We start from the raw sequence: 16804 nt of genomic DNA, 5'->3' as shown, positions 1-16804 counted from the left end.
TATTGATGGAATCGTTAGCATGTCGGCTGCAAGACGGCGACAGTGTGTGAGTGAACGCGCTGTACTTTTTACTGCAGGAGGTTCAAAAAGCAACGCTCATCCAGAGAGGATGACGACGACGTCGTCCACGTTCAGCACCTGCGGAGAACCGAGAGTTGTTCCGGGATGGATTTTAATACTTTTATTTAAAATGTGAAAACTAGTTCAGGTGGTGCTTGGTGGAGGGGAGAAAATCAGTTTTAAAATCTTCTTTTCCATCCCCTTGAGAGTCTCAGAAACTTTGTCCAGCTACTGTGTTTACACTGGAACTGCGATTGCTGGCTGACTCCTTGACTTAAAGAGCGCTTAGCTGCCTCAGAGAGTTGTTAGGACTATTAGTGTAATAGTAGCCCTTCTCTTCTTAAGTGCCTGTTAGGGCTTGAAAGCTGTTGCTGCTGTTATTGTCTTTGATATAGTTTGCACACACACACACACACACACACACACAGTTTAGACGAGACAGACGTTCATTTGGAGGATATATATCGCCCGAAATGATTTACGTCGACTCAGCAGCTGACCTTAATTTAAATGACTGTTATAGCTCCTGGAATTTATAGCAGGACCTCTGATCGGGCCAGATTTAGACTATGGAGCATTCTCAGTAACGTTAACCTCTGTTGCCACTGAAATATTGCAAAAACAAACAAACAAATAAACTCTTTTGCACGCAATCGAGATTTTGTGTGATTTTCCAAACATGTGCAAGAATGATGCAAGAACCCGAAATGTTTGTTCCCCTACAATCAACCTCCGGACAAGTTTCCACTCTCCTCCTTTGCTTAAGTGCCTGACTGGTTAGACTACATGCACACTGGTACAGCTGCCACGATCAACGTGGCCAAAATAGTTTCTCCATCTGCTGCTGTTCCCCCTCTTGTGCGTATGAGTGTGTGTGTGTGTCCATGTGTGTGCTACCGAGCCTCTCTTCGTTTTCAGTGTGTGTGGTATGCTGTGGTTCCTCGCTGGCGCCAAATTTAGTCTCCGGTCTAAAGGTTGCTCTGAAGTCCCACCAGCGCCGAAACAGATGCCGCCACCATCATGAAACATGACGGAGAGTGTCAAAAACATTTACCAGTCTACCTTACAAATAATACACCTTGAAACCTCACACATCTGGCCAAACAGAAGAAAGAAAATGGATGTAAGTTATTTTCCAACAGCTTTCTACTTAGTAGGTTTCAACCTCCTTTAAAAGATGACGCGAAAAGCTGACAGTTATGGAAAGACAGAAAGCTGGTGAGGGAGTCAGACTCATCAGAACGGGAGCAACAACAATAACTGTTTTATGAGACGAAAATGCGTGTAGGAGGCGATGATGTCATCTTGTGGAGCCCCACACACACACACACACACACACACACACACACACACACACACACACACACACACACGCTCATTGAGCTTATTCACTTTTAATTTAGCATCTGAAAATCATTTTGATGACTCCATGCATTGATAAAAGGTTCATGCATGAGTCAAAGTTCATTAACGCTTTTGTTTGGTGCGTGTTCAGCCTAAAGCTAAACCACAAGCTATAGTTTGAGTAAATGAGTAAACTGGACGACAGATGTGTTGTTAGGAGCTCGTATGCTTAAAGCCATAAAGCATATCAGAAGGTCAGACTGCCATTGCTGAATGTCTAGCTTCAGGTCACTGGGATGTCCAGCACCTCTGGCCCACCGCTGTGGTTACGTCATGCAGTTCTTATTTGTCAGAGTTCAGTGAACTTGAACTTTGGTATGGAGCAAAGAGGCACACACATTATTTTCTGTCCCCCTTCCATGTGTTTGGATTGAGGTGAAAGTGACATGAATGGAGAAAGACTGGAGGATGTGTAGGAGCCAGAGAGTTATTTTACCCTGGACAGATTGAAGACATGGTGGCCATGGAGGCAAACAGACAGACAGACAGACAGACAGACAGAGAACAGTTCAAACATGCTCTGACTTACCGCCAAGGCCTGCAGCCTCTCTTTGTGGAGCTGAGCCTCCTCACACGACATCCTGAGGGGAGGGAAAGCAAGGGAAGAGGGGGGCAAAAGGAGAAAGAGAGAGACGTGAGATCTGGGTAGACAAGTGAGCTGGTGTCCCTCAGGGTGAGGTGTAGAGAAAAGAGGGATGAGGAAGAGAAGAGGAGGAGGAGTATCCAGACAAGGTCCTTCCTCTGCGGTAATCCAAGTGGAGAGAGAGGAGGCAGCGGGAGAAAGAGCTCAAAACGGGAGGAAGCAAAAAAATCTCATTCACTGGCCATGTGCCTCGCACTCAGCCTACTGCTCACATTCTCTCCCTCGCTCTGTCCATCATCCAATCTTTCTTTTTGGGCTTCCTCTCTCTCCTCCCATTTATCCCGTCCTGCCCTCCCCGGTTGGCTTTTTTAGGCATGAGCGTGTGTGATTAAACAGCTGGGAGGAGCAGCTGAGAGGTGGGGAGAGAGAGAGAGAAGTAGGGGGGGGGGGAGAGAAGTGGCATGAAGGTAGGACACTGTGAGAGGAGAAAGAGAGCGAATGGGAGAAAAAGAGGAAGAGTAGAGCAAAAGTGCAGAAGTAGGGAAAAGGGAAGCAGAGGAGTAATTTGTCTTATTTGAAGGCAGTGGGAAAAGACTGAACATTAACAGTTTAAAGTCTGAATCAGGCCATTGTATAAAATGATTTTTCCTGCTTACAACCTTGGAATTTGTTTGGGCTTACTTCTTAGAATAAAAAAAAAAGTGGTGTTTGTCTTATATTTTAAATTTATTGTAGAATTGTAGATTATAATTTTAAAAGATGAATATTTACTTGTTCTCAACAATAAAACGTGTAAGCGACATTTTTAAACTTTACGTGTCATCTTACACGACTTGGTTACGAGAACATCTTCGAGCATTGCAGCTTTCACAGGTGTGTTACATAATCTAAAGAACTGCTGTCAGTGTTCCAGTTGTCACTTCAACTCCACACCTTTTTGTTTCACTGCATTACCAGCTGGAAATGGACACACACTTTTTCTCATTTTAGGGCTTGTGTAATGCATTTTATTATCTCGCTTTCAGAAGAGCGAAAAAGCCTGCAGCACAGCACATTCCTGTCAATTTAAAAATATTTTGTGACAGCAAATGTTATCGATCCTACAGCTGACTGCTCCTCTATTTGTGGACATCAAAAGTAAACTTTAGGGCAGACATAAAGGAAAAGACATCGCGTGCACACACACACACACTCACACACACACACACAGAGCTTGCGTAAAAGCCTCCCAGATTTCTCCGATCTTTCCTTTCTAACTTTATTTGAGTTTAATTTACTCTTCATCTCCAATATTTTCTTCCTCCTGTCCTTTCTCTCTTTCCATCCCTCTCTTAGTCCATCTCTTCCTATTCATCTTCATCCATCTTTCTCCCTTCTACCTCACTGCATGTCCTGCATCTATTCGTCTCCTACCTGTCCTTTCACCCACCCACTTCTTCCTACACTCCTCCTCACTCCCCAACCCCACCATCCTCCTCTTCGTCCATTTTCTTCATCCCTCTTTCCTCCAGGAGACATCCTTATAAGGAGAAACAGCAGCGGCAGTCCTTGCTGACTCTTCAGGGAATACAGAAGCATGTAACACGCACACATACACACACACACACACACACACACACACACACACACACACACACACACACACACACACACACACACACACACACACACACACAAGCCACAACATTACTCTGAGAAATCGTATATTAACTGCAGTCGTACGCAGCAGCTACAAGAGGAAAAGAGCGGTCCTTAATGTGAACTTTGACCTTAACTGTGTAAACAGCTAAACACTTAAGGATGTCTGGAGAAGTTTGAAGTCAAGAGAACCACATACAAGGACCTGAAACTGTTACTACGCCATTTGAGGAGGTACTTCCAAAGAAAACTGTTTTTCTGGGTTATGAAATTTTCTGCTGTAATAAAGAATTATTTTGAGACCACAAAACAATCTAGACATATGAATTGTTCTGTGTTAATATTTCTGATGCTGCTGAGTTTATATAAGAGTCTGAGAATGTCTGCGAAATTATCTAATGGATTAAAATAAATAAATATACTATTTTATTCCGGATTTCCCGATGAGACATGAGTCTGAAGATGACATGGATTATTGAACGTACATTCATTCTGAGGCAAGGAAGTGTTCAATGAGAAAAATCCATTAGTATGATTATTATTGGATGGATAGATAGATAGATAGATAGATAGATAGATAGATAGATAGATAGATAGATAGATAGATAGATAGATAGATAGATAGATAGATAGATAGATAGATAGATAGATAGATAGATAGATAGATAGATAGATAGATAGATAGATAGATAGATACATAGATAGATAGATAGATAGATAGATAGATAGATAGATAGATAGATAGATAGATAGATAGATAGATAGATAGATAGATAGATAGATAGATAGATAGATAGATAGATAGATAGATAGATAGATAGATGAATAAGCAATAAATTAACCCTTTCCTGTGGTGATTACCTGTTATCGTTGTGTTTGCAGCATGTTATAATGTAAACAAGCAATCTTTCCTAAATAAAATTGGAGGTGCCGCATTTAATTTGCATATGTAATCAGTTTTTAAGCGTAATCTAAATATGGGGGGTTTTCTTAACTGCTTAACTTTTCTTTAACTTTGTTCGGTGTATTTCTTGTACTTCTAATGAACTGGAATCGATTTCATGCCGACTTTCTTTGGCATAGGGCTAACTTGTTACATGTTGAAATGTATATTACTTTCAACTTTTATAATTTGAAATGTTGTTTTTTTTATTCTCTATGCCTATTCTGTTGAAACCCCCCCCCCCCAAAAAAAACAAAAAAAAAACACGGGACATCTTTATCATACAAAGTTTTGCTTGACGCTCACCACTAAAATAAACCCCCGTCGTGTAGACATATTGGGTCTTCTGTAACGTGGGTACAAGCGGGCTGCAGACGATGAGCCATCTGGGGTCCCAGTAAAACAGGGTTGCTCAGCTGTGCAGCTGTCTGCCTTTACAGCCCCCACCAGTTTAAGACTTGTGGCCTGTCTGAGAGTCACTGTTTCACCTGGATTTACTCCAGTCATGCCGTTACCCTGCCTGCTCAACACTGTCATTATAAATCATGTCCTTCTGCTTCTATGTAACGTTTTCTCTTTTATTTCCATTCTAATCCACTTCTCACCCTAACTTTTAACTCTCTCCTTGCCTAGTAAAGCTGCCCCCCCACCCCCACCCCCACTTCACCCCCTTCGCTCTGGCGTCAGCTACGTTGGCTGGTTGGTCAACGTTTGAGACAACACCATCATTGTTCCTCTGCATTGCCACGACGACGTGATGACCTCACTGCACAGCCTGCTCGCCCCCCCGCCCCCCCCCCATCCCGGCCCAGAGGTAATGGCCTCCAGATGTTGGAACTAGAGGCAGGAAAACGTAAATATACCAGTATGTAAATGGTGAATAGGAGGTAGATGGAATGAACAAATACGGACAAAGAAAACAAGTCCCTAAAACTGTACGTGTGTGTGTGTGTGTGTGTGTGTGTGTGTGTGTGTGTGTGTGTGTGTGTGTGTGTGTGTGTGTGTGTGTGTGTGTGTGTGTGTGTGTGTGTGTGTTAATGCTGGCATCTCATTGGTCTGCCTTTCCCCAGCTCACTACTCCCACATTTCAATGCTTCTCAAAATAAGCAAGAGCCGCAAGATAGAGCCACATCCAGTGAGGACCGGCCTCTTCTGCAGTTATTGTATGTGGGTGAGGGACAGAGGGAAGAGTGGGGGGGGGAGCAACCCAATAAGACATACTGTTGGCTACGGGAGCGCCAGACCAAGATCTCATTCATATTTGATACCCGACTGAGGGAGGTGTCACACCATCCGTCTGCACACACACAGGTTAGCTGAACCACATTGAACATGTTTATAAATCCTCGCCCTCAATCTATGAACCATTTCCTGATCACTGCAGCCTCCTCTCTTAACACCTTTATATTATATTTTATTTGTTTGAAATTATTTATTTGAATTCTAAGATGTCAGTGTGAATACCTTACAAATAACACATAAGGCAGTGACCAGCCATTGTTTTACGATTCTTGCTTAGACTGGAGACACATTAGGAAAGGGAATAAAAGGGAAATGATAATTAAATGATATTGTTGGCAGAACATGAATTAATCACACCGTCAGTAAACTTTGCTGCTACCTTTTCACAAGATCAGAGGTAGTGAGAAACTATTTTTATTGTGGGATTCATTTAAGAAGGGAAGCGGAGACTTGAGTCTGTCCAGTCGCTCCAGACTTTATCTGCTCCGTCTCTGAATGCTATCAGATCTTCTGCTCTGTAATTTCCATTTCTTTTTTTATCCAGTGTTTACAATTCATGTTCTGGTCATTTAGAGTTTATGGAGATGGTCAGGATTATGGTTTGGATTACGGTTAGGGTTAAGGTTAGGGTTAGGTTAAGGTTAGGGATAAGAAAAAAAAACATAGATGGTGCAGTCTATGAATAAAGTGAACTCAAGCCATGTTTAAAGGTGAGTACCAGCTGGAACTGATAATTATTTTTCTTTTTTTAATCAATGGTTATTGTTAGTCATTATTTCTATCAGTCTGTGTGATCACTCCAATTTCAACTTGTTTCTTGAATGAATGAATGAATGAATGAATGAATGAATGAATGAATGAATGAATGAATGAATTTTTTCTCAATTAATGACAGCTGATACAATTTTTAACAAGCCTTCGTTCATCGCTGGAGTTCATTAAATTGCTCTTTCTAGGTTACTGGTTTAATTAAGTTGTGTATGCTCAGTCCATCCCATCATAGTTAAGTGTCTCCCCCTGTAATATGTGTCTGTACAATAAATTGCAGTGGGGAATGGACCATCTGCCAATGTGGTGACTGTGACCACAAATACTACAGTATGTTGTCTTTCTGCAGACACAGTGGACAGTGCAGAGATAAGACTGTTTATGGTGTAAAAATGGAGCTTGTATCTGAAGGGAATGAAATAAAGCTGAAGACGGATATTACAGTGTACTATAGTCTGAATGGCAGGAAGTATCGTCACATTTTCACAGTTAAAACACTAACTTTTGAGGTATTGATATAGCAGACCCGCCCCAAACTACGATGCATTTTCACGCTTACTTTAAAGTTTAGAGGATGCAAACAAATCTGACCTGTCACTCAAACTGCCTGTCGAGAGCTTCACTGGTGCAATAAATGCTACTTGGTTGTAATGCAGCCATATGAATCTCCATCACAACTAACTTCAGCACAACACACTACACCCACAAACCATTGAATGCTTAAGAACAACTCCCACTCTCTTGTCCTGCTTTGCTTCTTCGCTCGACAGTAATTCATGAAGCAGCTGATTGCAGCATGTTCAGGTGCCAAGAAACTGAAAGCAAAGTCTTTTCCTTTCGTGTCATAAATAATCAGTGCAGTCAGCTGAATGGCTTTGTCTTTTTGGTAAAGATCATTTAGCAAATTTGTGTCAGTCCTCACACTTCAGGTTGTTTTCCCTTTAAACATGTTCGCTGATGATGCTTGACATTTTCTAACACAAGCTAAGCTCTCAGAATCATTCTGCACCAGCACATTTAAGCCAGGTCATCCATTTTTTAACACAACATTCTGTATAAAGTAGAGGTTTCGAGAGATTAAGCACCTCCCCTTACTTATTATTAATCTTTTTTTTTAATCCATATGACATGCTCTACATTATTGATTTAAATTATTATTTTGTAAGCCATAATAGTTAATTTATTTGTCAATCAACTGGTAAGCTAGTACTGTGTGTTTTACAAGTGCTAGACTATCCCACAAAGTTCAGTGATGTTCTTGGCTTGGAAACGCAATCCTTTAAAATGAAAAAAAAAATCCCTGGTATAATTCATAATAATTTACATTCTTTACATCATTAATAATGATTTGTTTCTCACCATTACTGGCCTGCTGGTTATACTTTTTTCATTTAAACATAGATACAGTATTGCATTATTGTTCAACACTGCTTCAGTCTTTTCTAGTGGCCTCTTTTGGTATTGCAGCCAAATATTCCCCTTCATCCCCAAAACTCTTTGCCCTTATAAAACATTTTGAAATGAGTCTGTAAAAGTGGTGAAAGGACGTTTTAAACTACAGCTTAATTAAAACTCTTTATCTGTTTTTTATCCACGTTGTTTTGTCAAAACTTTGCTCAAGCAAGGAATATATTTAGTACAGTTGATTGGCCCAGATAATTAAACTTGGAAGCTAAATGTTTGTTTTTCGATATTAACATAAATTAGGTATATTGAACACTAAAAAAACTAACTCACTAACGCCATCAGCAGCACTGTGGGCATCATGGGGAAACACTCTCTAACCTGACAACAAGGGTAGAGAAGGCAACTCTCACTTAAAGCAACAGTCCCACTATGTTATGCTACAACCTTGTTGTGTTGAATTTCCCTCACACTTGGTTGGAAGTAGAGTCTTGGTTGTTATTAGATCATAAAATTTTGAAGTGACTTTAAAAATCCACAAAAAAAAAAAGAAAAAGAAATCCAGAACCATCTCAATTATTCACAGCTGCACCAAAATTTAGTGAAATACTGCATAGTCTTGTTCAAGATTCATTAGGCCACTAAATCCCATGGAATTCCATTCAGAAGTTCTTTCCAAATCCTTTTCAAAGACACACAGACAAACACAAATATCCCGCTGGAACAGAGGCAGACATTTTTTCAGAGAAAAGGACAATTCTAATTAAATAACTGACAGTATGTTCTGAGAGTTACACATTTATTGTAAAATACGGGGACATTTTCCTCCTTTTTTAGTTAATTTAAATGTCATTTGGTGATCTCAAAGAGCCCATCTTAAGCGATTAACCCAGTTGGTAAAAAAATATGTGCTTACACTGCACATTTTTACTTCTTGTGGGACAAATAATCAAACACTTGATGTCTGAAGAACAATCTGAAAAAAGTATGTGAGCCTTTAAAAATGGCCAGAGTTAGATTTGTACAACTACAGGTATATTTTGCAGGATTCAGGTATTTTTGAAATCTTCTTTCCCTGAAAAAGACCCAAACCACACGCAGGAGGACGGGGACTGCAGCATGGCGGACTGTACGGACACTCATCGGCTGGACCTGAGGCGTGAGGTTTTCCAGCCTTCAAAACCGACTATGCTGCTTTCAATCTGATGCACATTCATGCAATGCAGGGACACGAGAGGTTGGATAAGAGGCAAAGGATGGAGCGTGGAGAGTAAAAACCGTGGATGGGAGATGTGGGAAGAGGTGAGAGGTTTGTAGAGGGAGGAGAGGAGAGGAGAGGAGAGGGGAAGGGTGTGCTGGGAGTACAGCGTTTCTCCTCGCCAGTCATGACTGAGCAGCAAACCTCACCATGACAGAGCTCCCGTTCCCATAGCAACCCAGTCTGTCAGATGGAGAGGAGATAGGTGGAGGGTTGCAGGAGGGATGGAGAGATAGATTGAAAGATAGACAGAAACAGACGGACTAAGATGCTCTACTCACGGTGCTGTTGCTGTTCCGTTCCTCTGCAGAGGTGTGTCAGACATGGCTGCAACGCCGGTCGCCTCTCACCCGTCCTCCCCTCTGTCTTCTGTCCTTTGGTGTCCTTCTGATGGACTTGTGTCCTCCACTCCTCTCTTATCACTTCCTCTTTCCTTCGTCCCCTCCTCCTCCTCCTCCTCCTCCTCCTCCTTCTAGGTTTCTCCTCCTTCTCCTTCTGCTTTCCTCCTGTCTTTTCAGTGTTGTGGTCTCGTCACGCCAGGCTGTGTCAGAGCAGCTCCCGCTGCCGCCGCCACTCCCGCACCTCCCTGCTCTGTCAGCAGGAGAGGATGGGTGTAAGCATGTTTTAGTGTGCGAGAGAGAGAGATGTAAAGAGAAGGAGAGAGGGACAGCTTGGGGTGTTTGCGTGTAAAAAATGAGCAAGTGAGAGGGAGAGAGAAAGAATGACTTAAAGATGCAAGAACTGAGAGGCAGTGTGACAGACAGAGCTGAGGGAGGAGGATGCAGGGAATCTACAAGATAAGTGATGGAGATGGAGAATAGAGGATGAGAAAAAGCCGGTAGAGAGATGGAAAAAAAGACAGGAGAGAAAAGGAGTGGCTAACCTACCTTCCTCCAGCTGCTACCCTGAGAACAACCTCTCCCTTCTGGGACTGAGGAGGGGATTCATTTAAAGAGGCAGACTGGATGCTCAAAAAGTAGTCTAGTGTTAGAGGGAAACAATTATTATCTATTAGGTTTGAGTGTCTTGCAACAGGATAAGCTGACATCCTTATAATTAGTAATACATTATAAGGGATGGATGGACAATTTTAGATGACACAGATCAGGAGTCAGGAGGCTATTTTTCCAAACAACTTGTGTGAACACATTAGGGGATGACATGACTACAGGGTCAGAGAAGTCGTCTCATCCAGAACAAACTCCTGACATGTTAACATGTATAATAAGTAATTGAATTCTGAGAAATCGTGGAAAAAATAAGAATATTTCACAGGCAAACTGGAATACCATGACTGTCCAGTCAACACGGAACAGCCGTCGGATGTCGGATCCCACAGCCAACAGCTGTTGAAGACATCAGCAGTGAAGAGTTGGCTGATATTTCTCCTCTGATGCTCCACAAGATAAGAATCAAGTTGCTACTGTAAGAGCTTGACGATGAAATCAGTTTAACAGGCAGCCTCTGATTTATCATCAGAGAAACTCAGCGGACTTTTTATAGGCTCTTTATCCTGCTGGCTGAGGGCTGAGCGCTTGACAGCAAAGAGGGATAGCAAGATCTCAACTTCCATCTATTGCTCAGCCCTGCTAGCCATTGTTCTGTTGCTTCCTCTGTTGCTTTCTATTTTCTAAATCGCAAATTTTGTCCTTCTATCCCTCTTTGTTCTCCAGGTAGACTGTTTGCCAACTTGTTACATCCCACAAAGGGGGGTGTATTGCAATTGTCAGAGTTGGTGTGTTCTTCCATCCGTAAGGCCGTTCGTCCGTCCGTTCGTTTGTTAGTCCACCAAATATCTTCACAACCGTTGCAGATAGAAGGATGAGACAAAAAGCACATTACTCAGGCAGCAAAGGGGATGGAAATGAGATGATGACCTTGACCTTGAGAAAACTAGGTCAAGGTTAAATTTCAACTTTTGTACACTCAGGATTGAGATAAGACGAGGGAGAAGGCCAGTGTAAGACCATAGATCAGAGCTAGTGCTTTGATCTACCTATGCACTAGCTTTGATCTATGGTCTTACTCACACTGGTCTTCTCCTTATGCAGTCTATGCACTAGTTGGATCATGGCTCTTTTATTAAATGGCCCTAATCTACTGTATGAGAGTAGGTCAGGATAAAATTTTGAATTCAGGGGTGTCGCGGGATGTTCCAGTCTGTGACTGCCCATTTCCTAGTTTGTTCAGTACCTTTTTACACTCCTCTCTCCACTTTCACTTTTGTTTTTTCATCCAAGCTTCCTTCCACATGTTCATCACTTTCTTTTTCCCTCCCTTTCATTATCTTTTTGTTCTCATTCCATGTCCTATCATCTCCTCATTCTCCCTGCATGGGGAGGGCTTGTCTTTCAAAAACGTAAATGATGTGGGGGAGAAACAGTGCAAATGCAACCTGGTCATTAAATGCACAGCAGCATTAAGTGTAATAAAATATTCAGACAGTCATTACATTACATGCAACTGTATTTATCTTTTTTTTATTTTGCATCTGCAATAAAATCAAAAACATGCACATATCCTAATCCTTGATAGTTGTTAGACATTATAATCTAGTTTACTTAAGTCAAATTTAATGTTTTATCAAATACTTTTGATAATGTACCGCCCTTAATTAAAACAACATATCTTTAAACATGTGACACTGGTGGCTGTAAACAGAGATAATTTGTCCAAATATATATGTGTCTAATATTCCAAAAATAAATAAATAATAAATCAGATTCAACTTTAAAAAATAAGTAAACTCAAGAAGAAATATATATCTATATCTAAATAAAATCATGTGAAACTACTCTCTTTGACACATTCAAACCATCGTATTATAACTGGGCTAAGGCTCACAGGCCAAAGTGAAGGTCACATAGCTTTAAGCTAACACATTCCACATTACTGGCTGTCTTCTTTTTTCTTAAATGATCTGCCATCTCTCTGCACCCCCCCTCCCCACCCTCTCTCTTTCCCAGTTCATGTTGAGCTCATGGTTATCATGTTGTGTGGTATGTCAGTTATTTCAAGGCTGCTCTTTAGGTTTAGGTGCCGACCTTAAATGGACATCCCACATGCAGCCTCTGCCCACCCACCCCTCTCTCCCACCAAGACCGACACCTGACCCCACGTACACAGTAGCTGTATCGCACAACTTTTTGCTGCTTGTTGCAAAAATAAAATCTCTTGAGTTTCTCATCTCTCAATCTTCCAGTGAATTTTGTCTGACATCATTCACTTCATTTTAAATAACTCGGCTATGAAAAGGCTATTTTCATTTTTCATTTATAATTTATTGGAGACTGATTTGACAGGAAGACTTGAAGTCTCGATCCCACAACAATAATTTAGAAAATAATTTATTTGTTCCAAATTTATAATATTGTAATAATACACGCTTTTCACGCAATAACAGATTTTAAAATGCAGCATTATTCAATATATATGTACATATACAGTATGTGTGCGTATATATACATGTGTATAGATCAAAATATCAGTGTAGAAATGCGATTGGCTTGTTTTCAGATGAAAATAACTTTTTTTTAAAAAATTACAATTATTAATTCCCTTCCTTGAATCGTCACCTTATCGTGGTGGAGGGGTTTGTGTGTCCCAATGATCCTAGGAGCTAAGTTGTCTGGGGCTTTCTGCCCCTGGTAGGGTCACCCATGGCAAACAGGTCCTAGGTGAGGGACCAGACAAAGGACTGCTCAAAGACCCCACATGATGATTACAAACAATGGAACACGTTTCCCCTTGCATGGACGCGGGTCACCGGGGCCCCCCTCTGGAGCCTGGCCTGGAGGTGGGGCTCGAAGGCGAGCGCCTGGCGGCCGGGCCTGCACCCATGGGGCCTGGTCGGGCCCCATGGGTGCAGGCCACCTCTCTGGCAGGGAAGGAGCCCGAGCTGGTGTGTGAGGTGGAGAAGTTCCGACTAGATATAGTCGGGCTCACCTCCACACACAGCTTGGGCTCTAGTACTGGTCCTCTTGAGAGGGGTTGGACTCTCTTCCACTCTGGAGTTGCCCATGGTGAGAGACGCCAAGCGGGTGTGGGTATACTTATGCCCCCCGGCTTGGCACCTGTACATTGGGGTTCACCCCGATGGACGAGAGGGTAGCCTCCCTCCACCTTCGGGTGGGGGGACGGGTCCTGACTGTTGTTTGTGCTTATGCACCAAACAGCAGTTCAGAGTACCCACCCTTTTTGGAGTCCTTGGATGGGGTGCTGGAGAGCGCTCCCACTGGGGACTCCATCGTTCTGCTGGGGGACTTCAATGCTCACGTGGGCAATGACAGTGAGACCTGGAAGGGCGTGATTGGGAGGAACGGCCCCCCCGATCAGAACCTGAGTGGTGTTCTGTTATTGGACTTCTGTGCTCGTCACGGACTGTCCATAACAAACACCATGTTCAGACATAAGGGTGTCCATATGTGCACTTGGCACCAGGACACTCTAGGCCGCAGTTCGATGATTGACTGGTGGAATCCCCTGTCAGAAGGAGTTTCAACTCCCACCTCTGGCAGAACTTCACCCATGTTCCGGGGGAGGTGGGGGACATTGAGTCTGAGTGGACCATGTTCCGCGCCTCCATTGTCGAGGCGGCCGACCGCAGCTGTGGCCGTAAGGTGGTCGGTGCATGTTGTGGCGGCAACCCCAGAACCCGCTGGTGGACATCAGCGGTAAGGGATGCCGTCAAGCTGAAGAAGGACTCCTATCAGGCCTTTTTGGCCTGTGGGACTCCTGAGGCAGCTGATAGGTACCGGCTGGCCAAGCGGAATGCAGCTTTGGTGGTTGCTGAGGCAAAAACTCGGGAGTGGGAGGAGTTGGGTGAGGCCTTGGAGGAAGACTTCCAGACGGCTTTGAGGAAATTCTGGTCCACCATCAGGCGTCTCAGGAGGGGGAAGCAGTGCAGCATCAACACTGTGTATAGTGGTGATGGGGCGCTGCTGACCTCAACTTGGGATGTTGTGACTCGTTGGGGAGAATACTTCGAAGACCTCCTCAATTCCGGCGACACGCCTTCCCATGAGGAAGCCGAGTCTGGGTTCTCTGAGACAGGCTCTCCTATCTCTGGCGTTGAGGTCAACGAGGTAGTTAAAAAGCTCCTCGGCGGCAGGGCCCCGGGGGTGGATGAGATCCGCCCGGAGTTCCTAAAGGCTCTGGATGTTGTGGGGCTGTCCTGGTTGACACGCCTCTGCAAAATCGCGTGGACATCGGGGACAGTGCCTTTGGATTGGCAGATTGGGGTGGTGGCCCCCCTTTTTAAGAAGGGGGACCGGACGGTGTGCTCCAACTACAGGGGGATCACACTCCTCAGCCTCCCTGGAAATGTCTATTCAGGGGTTCTGGAGAGGAGGGTCCGTCGGGAAGTCGAATCTCGGATTCACGAGGAGCAGTGTGGTTTTCGTCCTGGCCGTGGAACAGTGGACCAGCTCTACACCCTCCACAGGGTCCTTGAGGGGGCATGAGAGTTCGCCCAACCAGTCTACATGTTTTGTGGACTTGGAGATGGCGTTCGACCGTGTTCCTCGGGGGGTTCTGTGGGGGGTGCTTCAGGAGTATGGGGTACCGAACCCCTTGATAAGGGCTGTTTGGTCCCTATACGACCGATGTCAGAGTTTGGTCCATATTGCCGTCAGTAAGTCGGATTCGTTTCCAGTGAGGGTTGGACTCTGCCAAGGCTGCCATTTGTCACTGATTCTGTTCATAACTTTTATGGACAGAATTTCTAGGCGCAGCCAAGGTGTTTAGGGTGTCCGGTTTGGTGGCCTCAGTATTGCGTCTCTGCTTTTTGCAGATGACGTGCTGCTGTTGGCTTCATCAAGCCGTGATCTCCAACTCTCACTGGAATGGTTCGCAGCCGAGTGTGAAGCGGTTGGGACAAGAATCAGCACCTCCAAATCTGAGACCATGGTCCTCAGTCGGAAAAGGGTGGAGTGCCCTCTCCAGGTTGGAGATGAGATCCTGCCCCAAGTGGAGGAGTTAAAGTATCTCGGGGTCTCGTTCATGAGTGAGGGCACAATGGAACGGGAGATCGACAGGCGGATCGGTGCAGCATCGGCAGTGATGCGGACTCTGTATCGGTCCGTCGTGGTGAAGAAAGAGCTGAGTCGAAAGGCAAAGCTCTCGATTTACCGTTCGATCTACGTTCCTGCCCTCACCTATGGTCACGAGCTGTGGGTCGTGACCGAAAGAACGAGATCCCAGATACAAGTGGCCGAAATGGGTTTCCTCCGTAGGGTGTCCGGGCTCTCCCTTGGAGATAGGGTGAGGAGTTTGGTCATCCGGGAGGGACTCAAAGTCGAGCCGCTGCTCCTCCACATCGAGAGGAGCCAGATGAGGTGGCTCGGGCATCTGGTCAGGATGCCTCCTGGACGACTCTCTGGTGAGGTGTTCCCGGCACGTCCTACCGGGAGGAGGCCCCAGGGACGACCCAGGACACGCTGGAGAGACTATGTCTCCCGGCTGGCCTGGGAACGCCTTGGGATTCTCCTGGAGGAGCTGGATGAAGTGGCTAGGGAGAGGGAAGTCTGGGCTTCCCTGCTCAAGCTGCTGCCCCCGCGATCCGACCCGCGGAATAAGCGGAAGAGAATGGATGGATGGATGGACAATTATTAATTTATTTCAATCAATTATAAAAAGATACATTTTTTAGGTGATTGAAATGGAGTATATGAAATTGTGCCGTAATTAGTGTTCTCCCATTAGCATTGATTGCAGCAGTAATCCTCCTCTCGGTGAACTGGTACAACCTTCACATATCCCCACAGATGGCGGTTCATTCTTCAATCAGCTGCTCGGAAACAAGGTCAAATGTGGACTGTGGAGCTGGACCAGATGATAATTGAAACTTACCTCTGATCAATGATGCAAATTAAGATTTAGATTATTTCAATAATGTGTAGATTTACCAGCAACATTAAAGTTTTTTGTGTTTATTTCAGGACAGTGATGACGAGTTCATGTTCATCTTAAAACAGATTATACTGCCATCTGGTGGCTTTCTAAAGTAAATGGAGAAATCACTTGAATCTTCAGATGTACTTTTACCCCCAGATAAAGCTGAAAGCTAACGATGCCAAAATGAGAGTGTTTTTGAATGTAATTCATTCTTCCTGGATTGTTATCTATTAATCTGGACATCAGGTCATGATGTATCCCAAATAACTCAGTCTTTGTGCTGGTTTCCAGCACTGATCATCACAGATGCAAATACTGCTGTGGCAAAAAACAAAAAAAACAAATTCATGACTTGAGAAACAATACTTCATATCAAAATCTGTCAATGGGAAGAAAGAAGGCTGGACACACTATAATGAAGACCTTTTGAATCATGAAATATTTTTTGAAGGGTGATCTTTGTCTGTATGGTAAGAATTAAAAGAACTTGACAAGCGTGAATAATATTGATATTTAGACTGACATTAGGGAGCTGGGCGAGGGGGTGGTGCAGACAAGGGAGGACAAGCCACTATCATAGAGTAATTATCAAGCACCCTAAAATATTAAC

General features: G+C 43.8%; 1 protein-coding gene across 3 annotated transcripts in view; it reads right to left on the bottom strand.

The window, feature by feature from the left end:
* Positions 1-9650, bottom strand: part of palm2akap2 (PALM2 and AKAP2 fusion) — a 65345-nt gene extending 55695 nt beyond the window's left edge. The window contains exons 1-2 of one of the 3 annotated variants that reach the window (XM_068335586.1): positions 9582-9650; positions 1994-2045 (exon numbers count right to left, since the gene is read on the bottom strand). In XM_068335586.1, the coding sequence (XP_068191687.1) occupies positions 1994-2045; positions 9582-9625 (96 nt within the window). In that variant the 5' untranslated portion in view covers positions 9626-9650. Of the gene's footprint in view, positions 1-1993; positions 2046-2319; positions 2358-9581 lie in introns of those variants that run through there. The other 2 variants (XM_068335588.1, XM_068335587.1) reach the window with 2 other exon arrangements.
* Between the last annotated feature and the right edge of the window lie 7154 nt (positions 9651-16804).

The sequence above is a fragment of the Antennarius striatus genome, chromosome 15, assembly GCF_040054535.1.
Source record: "Antennarius striatus isolate MH-2024 chromosome 15, ASM4005453v1, whole genome shotgun sequence".
Classification (NCBI taxonomy): Eukaryota; Metazoa; Chordata; class Actinopteri; order Lophiiformes; family Antennariidae; genus Antennarius; species Antennarius striatus.
This window is presented reverse-complemented; position numbering and strand designations above follow the sequence as displayed.